The sequence below is a fragment of the Lotus japonicus genome, chromosome 2 (genome assembly GCF_012489685.1).
Source record: "Lotus japonicus ecotype B-129 chromosome 2, LjGifu_v1.2".
NCBI lineage: Eukaryota > Viridiplantae > Streptophyta > Magnoliopsida > Fabales > Fabaceae > Lotus > Lotus japonicus.
Window position 1 is genome coordinate 11,560,985 of NC_080042.1, and position 7,402 is coordinate 11,568,386.

Consider the following 7,402-nt stretch of genomic DNA (forward strand, 5'->3'; position numbering starts at 1 on the left):
CAATGGAAGGAAACGAGCCGACACGAAAACCCAAGATGTGATCGGGTCGAAGTCACAACTTAGGAAGGAAAGCGCTCTAGGTAAGGGAAACTTTACCATTACTATCTATATGCTAAACATCGACTTGTCGATGATTGCTTATGTTGATATGAAATGATGATGAAGCATGCTTGAGTGGATTGTTGTTGTTGAAGCATGCTTGATTGGATAGTTGTTGTTGTTGAAACATGCTTGACTGATTATTGTTGTTAAAGCATGTCATTGAGATGTTTGTTCATATTTATACATGACTGATTGAATTGTATGCAAGTATATTTATTGTCGTACTAGGATGGGTGACCTCCTGTAAAGTCCTCGTGTTGCTTCCCCTTTTGCCATTTTTTTCCCCGCAATTCCTTGTTTCTTTCCCTTTTATTTAATAATTTAATGCATATTATGTTTTAAAGCGCATAACTATACGAATGTTATCATACCAGCACTAATGCACCGAATCCCATAAGAACTCCGCAGTTAAGTGTGCTTGGGCGAGAGTAGTACTAGGATGAGTGACCTCTTGGGAAGTCCTTGTGTTGCATCCTCTTTTGCCGTTTTATTCAACAGTTCCTTGTTTTTTCCCTTTTATTTAATAATTTAACGCATATTATGTTTTAACGCGCATAACTTTACGGATGCGATCATGCCAACACTAATGCATCGAATCCCATCAGAACTCCGCAGATAAGTGTGCTTGGACGAGAGTAGTACTAGGATGGATGACCTTCTGGGAAGTCCTCTACTAGGAAGGAGAGGGGGGACTAGTCGACTGCGGCGCAACATCGAGATCCACGCTCCCCGATTTACGAGGACGACCCCTAGGCCTACGAGAGCTCTCCAAGCCGCTCTTCGTATGTTTAGCCCGCTTAGGTCGACCACGAGGACGAGGCCTTGAGAATCTTCCACCCTCGCAATAATATTACAACCTTCCACGGACACTTGAGAACCACTGATAGAATCAGAACCAAGAGTAGAGCAATCACCAGCCTCAAAGCAAGAGTGCGATGGGCGACCAAGGGCCTGCCCATCGCACCTCAACACACCAACATCATAGACAGAAGAAACTGAATCCCCAATGACCTCCCTAGCTGCGAGAGAGCCAGAACCAATCAGTTGTTGAGGAGCCGCCAAAGCAGAAGTAGTAACGAAATGGTGCCTCAAATAATCATTAAGCCAAGGCAAAAAATTGCTCCTAGTTCCAAGGGGAGCAATTATTAATAATTTGAAATTGAAAAACCCAATTGCAAGAGAAGCTGAACCATCCTTAAAAGCAAATCTTGGAGAGGCCAAACCATTAAAAACTAATAAATCATTATTATTAGCCATTAATGGAGAAACGTGGGCCATCTCCCCTGCAACAGAATGAACCGTTTCAATCAGTGTTATAAAACTCGGCTCGGACCGGCCGGTTGAACCGGTCCGACCGGGAATCGGTCACCTGAGCGGTTCGAGTCGAGGATCGGATCGGCCATGCAATTGAACCGGTAAGAACCGGAATGACTCGGTCGGTTTACCTCAAAACCTGTGACTCGGTCGGTTTTTTACTGAACCGGAGAGTAGAAAAAAAAACGGCATTCTCTTATCCATTCTCTTTTAACAGATCTGCAACAAAGGTGTGTCATAGAGCTAGGGGTCGTCCTCACCGTGCTTGACCCTAGGTTATCAATTTCCGGCCGTCCAAGGTTGCCACTCTCCTTTCCGGCCGTCACGAGGTTGTCTCTTTCTTGATTTTAACTTCTCTTCACCCACATCGCTTTGCTCCCGCACCTTCATTGTATTCTGTTGCTGCTGCGTATTTGTGTGGCTGCTGTCCACTGTTTCTTTTCTTTAGTCACATATATGATATTAGAAATTAGGGTTTTGTTTCCTTGGGCTCTAGCTAAAGTGCGGCCTTCTATTAGACTTTAGATTTACCTGGCCCAAAAACATGATCATATTATTTAAGAGTTTGAATGGGCCTAATATAAAACCAACAATTAGCTAGAGTACTATACAGTCCCTTACTCCCTTTTGCTAAATTAGTGGACAAAAGAAATCTTTTCTGATTTGTAGCAATAACTCAATAAGGTCCCAACGTGCATAATATTACTTTAGGTAGTAAATTATTATGTAAATTATTTTTAGTTTATATAATTCTTGTATGATGGTAATAATTTTAAATTTAGAATGTAAATGGCTAATTAGTGTTAGTTTTTTATATTTTTTAATAAAAACCGAGTCAAACGGTTCAACCAGTGACCCAGTGGTTGAACCAATGACCCATTGACCCAGTTCCCTGACCGAGTCAATGACCGGTCCGAGTCTGATAACACTGGTTTCAATTTCCACCGCCTTCGCCTCTTCGATGTCGCTAGAACCAGCGGCGAAATCAGCCAAAACCCGACCTGACGCTCGACTAGAGAAAGCAGCCACCTCCGCGAACAACAGGTCGTCGAAATCACGTTGCACACCAGTGACCTCTCGACTTCCTGCACCAACCAATTCAGGGAAGAGAAACTCATCTGAAATGCGATTCGAAACAGAGCATACGCCACCGACGCCCAAAAGCATCACCTCGGAGTCTAGCAGTGAGCTTTTTTCCGACCTCCCCACCGAGAAACCCTTCACCACATCGCTCTAGGAGCGGCACAAAGAAGACCCTCCTGGAAGAAACTGTCGCCCTTGAGAATCCTTCGCAGTCGCTCTAGGAACAGCTGGAACAGAGCACCTATGTCGAGACCTCCCCTTCATCTTGCCAGAAAAAATTTCAGGTTTAACAGAAAGATAAGCACCTCCCAGTCTGACTCCATCCAATAATTCCATGGCTCTAACTGCATCATCCTTGTGAGCGTACCGAACAAAACCAAAACGGAATTTCCTCCCACTTTTCCTCTTGCGTTGAAGAAAGACATTAGTCAATTTGCCTTGCTGCAGAAATAGCTCCCTTACCTGAAAGTAATCCACTGAGTCTGCTATTCCATCAATGAATAAAGGATAGCAGGGTCGAGCAGAAACCGCAGCAGCCCTGGCCGCCCCATCACAGCCGCCTCCCTGCTCCCCATCATCGTCATCTTCCTTATCAGCATTTGAACCGTCACCATAGGAACCATCGACGGCCAGCATGGAAGCATGAGAAAAAGAAACCCTAGCAGAGCACATTTTAGCTGACTATTTATTTAATAATTAACGCATATTATGTTTAACCGCGAATAACCTCCTGGGAACTCCGCAGTTACAGACTGTTTATGAGTGTTATCAAGTAGCGTCTGACGGAAGGTCTGAACTACTACTGTTGTTGTGGATCGAGACTTTCTTGGAAATATTACATTAGAGGGAAGGGTTATCACTTGGATTAGTTTCATTATGAAGTGTTAATCTCAATTTTTGAAGTCTTATCTTTCTTTTCCTAATATCTATTATTTTCAAAAGATCTTTTGAGAAGAAGACTTAGGACGTTAAGATGAGTTTTGAAAACAAAAAAGATCGACGATCCAATAATTGGGAAAGAAAGAGAACCTGAGTTGCGGACATCAAGAGAATGGGTTGTCGTGGCGGGAGAAGTCACTAGAGCGCGGGAGGCACTCCTTGCTGTTGAAGCAAGTTGGTCAAGAACCAATATTTGCCTTAGTGTACCGTAGAGACAATGTTTATTAACTAGACACGTGTATCCTTGTGAGAACGTTCGTTGATTGGCTAACCATAATGCACTCATGCATTCATATGTTGGAAAAGTACCAAAAAGTACTTTTGGGCATGGCGAGGGGAAATGGTCAGCCGGGAGGGTTGGATCTACTTGGCTATGTCAAGGAGAGTAAGGGAAACCCGAGCAAAAATGGTTAAGCACGAGGCTTGTGTTAGGACTTACTCGAAGGTGTCTAGCCTAGGTGGCAATTGTGATGTCTTACCCTGTCACTGGTAGGGCGGCGTTTATCTCGGTTATCTTTTGAGCATTCATTGCACTAGAATACCATGCAACAATTTAATGAATTGCTGTGATGATTGTAACTTGTGGTGTGATACATGACTTGGTTGAATAACATGCTATAATATATGTTGTTGTTGATTATGTTTAGCAATGTTATTAATTATTATAATATGACATGATGTTATGTATTATACATTATTCTGAGAAGTTGACTCTTGCATGCCTTGTGTGGATGTTTGTGTTTAGGCTGTCGGCCTACCAGACTATGATAGCTGACGATGTGAGCAGTAGCTACACTACATGGAGAATGTTGTTGTGCCGATCGACGAGGGGAGTTCCTGAAGAGATGAGTAGAACAATCCTAAGTGCCCAATGGAGGATCATTTGGGTAGAGTCGAGTGTAAGGCTATTTGGGTAGAGCGCTTACCGTTAATGGTTAATGCATGCAGTATGATTTTATGAGTTTACATTTGAGGATTTGGGTAGGTTCTGTTGCATTGCTTTCCTGCGATCCTTCGGTGTGGAAATCGTAGATAGTATATCGGGTCTATGAAGTCATTGCATACTAGATTCTTTTGTTGAATCTAATTCTATTTCTTATGTTTTATATGTTGTCTTCATCTGTTGTTACATATGCGTACTTGCCTTGGTAAAGGCTGGATGTATATTTGTTTATGGTCGGGAGTATGCATAGCACGTTTTAGAAATGCTTTGAAAAGAAAAAATAGAATTTAATGGTAACGCACTGTTAGTGTAAATATTTTTACACAAACATCCAATGATGGGTTTCCAAATCAGAAAATAAGCTTTTAATATAATTAAAATAAAAAGAATCATAAATACTTTTGAATACGTGACACTCAATTATTGAATGTCTGTGTATAACATTTTTACACTAACGGTGCACAACCATTAAACTCAACAAAAAATGCTCGCATTTTCGAACTACTTATGAAAGCTATTGCATATTTATTTTGAGAAACGTTACTACTGTGACCCCGTAAATTGGGGCGTTACATTCATCTTCTACATGAGTTCACTTATACTGAAATTGTTCATCATCATTTGAAGCATGAAGCAAGAGAAGCAGGCCTGAATTGGACTCAATACAACATATGTGGCGGTGCTTAGAGGAAAAAGGGTGAAGAGAAAAGAAAAAGACATAAATGAAAAGATACAAGTTATAATCCTTAGAGAGAAAAGAAGTTAGTGATTTTGATCATAAGCTTACAACGTTTATCTTGCTAATTGATAAAGTCATGGAGGTCACGAATTGAGAGCATTTTGATTCTATCAGCTCTAACCTATACAACTTGAGAAGAATTTTCCCTTGCTAAGATTTGTAAGCATATCTTAAGTGTGTATGAATTGCTCCTCACGTGAATTTGTAATTCCTTGTGCCTGAAGAGGCGTGGCAAAAGAATACTTGTAAATCCCTGAAGAGGCATGGTAAAAGAATACTTAGTTGTGTCGGGAGAGACATGGGAAAAGAATACTTGGTTGTTCTTGAAGAGGATTGGTAAAATAATACTTGTAAGGAGAAGTTCTTTATACTTGATAGTGGAAATCTTGGTGGATGCCAAGGACTAGATGTAGCCCTTTGATTTTTGGTGAACAAGGATAAAAGATATGTGTTCATTGTCTGCTGCCCTCTAACTTACATCTATACCACATTCTTGGACGAAACGTTTATCTGAAGATGCAAACAGAAACCTTGAGTGGTGTAGTCAATCGCGATCCAATTCCTAGACACAATTAAACCCCCCGTTGCGTCCCTGTGATTTTCCTTAGAACTTCCTACTCAATTAAACTTAACCCTGATGAACATGAAGATGCATGATTCTGCGTCTTAGTTTTTTTCATACACACCGATAGAAATAATGACTCAATAGCTTCGGTGCAAGACAAGTTCAACTCAATCTAAACTCGTCATATCCTATCACCTGAGAAACTTTGACCGCAAGGAGGGAGGGAGCCACCAACAAAGTCAATAACAAGGCTAGAGTCATAATATATGTAACGCCCCCCTTCCATAAGTGACGAGTTCGCCCTACTTAGGAGTGAGCACGCGACGTGAAATAGTGAATGTTTTTTTTTTCTACTTACGGTTGTCTTGTTAGATCGGGATCGCAAGAGTAAAGTGTACTCGAGCATTCCCTTTTCATCCCCAGGTGACGAACGCACTGTCGCGGGTGTGTGTCAAAGTATTTTTGCTTTGAATGCAGTACAAGGTGTTGAACACCAGGATCGTTCTCACAAGGACTCGGTGAAGTATTAATTGATAATAGAGTAAAACAAAGCAATTAAAAAGGGGGTTTGATTGATTTGATTGTAAAGTAACAAACAAAACTTAAAAGAGATTTAATCAGATAAAAGAAAGTGTTAGTCATCGGATTATAACATTCAAGTGCAACAAACCTTCATTGGTTACAAAAGATTAATTCTTCCTTATTGTTTCCCTAATTCGTGAGAGTTGATTAACTAAGCGAACATGCATCAACTCTTATTTCTAAAACTACGGAATTAAGCAAACCCTAGATCAGAAATAGAGATGAAGAGAATTAATAAAGAAGAAATTTGCATTAAGAACAGAACCTCAAGTTTGCAAACACAAGAATATTAAAAATCCTAAGACTAACCATGGAGTTTAGAAACTCATATTGGAAAAGAGGGAGTGAGATATAAGGAGAAGGTGGAGGAGGTGATGGTGATGGTGAGATGTGTGAGGTGGTGAGGTCTAACAAAAGCCTAAACTCACTTATTTATACTAATAAATAAACTTGTTCATCAAGTAACAATCTTTGTTATCTAAATCTTTTCTAAATCTTCAAAAAATCGGGCTCATATAAAGGAGTAAGCTGCTGAACAATCAGGCATTCGCGGGTCCCACAAGAAGTCTGAATCTTCAATTGAGGTAAACATGAGAGTTGTATCTCTTTAAGTCAGCTTCGCGGGCCTTCAATCGGATCCTAATTCTGAGTTTTGTAGCCCAAGATATGATCATTTTAGTGCAGACTGTTCCAGACTCGCAGGATTAGCGACAACAACTTTGCAAGGAAATTATGACCAAGTTAGAGGTTGATTCTAGAATTGTGTTTAACATTAAAGTTGTAGGTCTTCGAGCTATCTTTCCAATGACATATTATTCGCCCTATTTCGATATTGCTAGCTCCATATTCAATCTGTTCTAGCAAAACAGTCATAGAAACTAAAAGTGTAGAATTAAGCTCTTTTCCATGAATAATCCAAATAAACACTAATGGTCAAAACATGGCTAAGTCATAACAATTAAGCACGAGAATGTACATAATGAAGCTTAGAAATACACATGTAAAGTGCATCAATTATACGCTTATCACCAGGTAATCGACCTCTTACATTAAAAATGCGAAGAATAACGATGCAAACCACACGGAACATACATAACATGCATAGTTGGCGGACGGATCCACCGCATAAGTCTAC

The 7,402-nt window shown here is 40.4% G+C and overlaps 1 protein-coding gene and 1 non-coding gene across 2 annotated transcripts; one reads left to right on the forward strand and one right to left on the reverse strand.

Annotated features, from left to right (window-relative positions):
- Positions 1-459: 459 nt before the first annotated feature.
- On the forward strand, positions 460-578 carry LOC130742189 (5S ribosomal RNA). The gene has a single exon (XR_009021052.1). It is a non-coding gene; the product is annotated as a 5S ribosomal RNA (ribosomal RNA).
- A 2,071-nt stretch (positions 579-2,649) lies between these two features.
- Positions 2,650-3,171, reverse strand: LOC130736053 (uncharacterized). Its single transcript, XM_057587907.1, has one exon. It carries the CDS (start codon positions 3,169-3,171, stop codon positions 2,650-2,652), a length of 522 nt encoding a protein of 173 aa, XP_057443890.1.
- Positions 3,172-7,402: the final 4,231 nt, after the last annotated feature.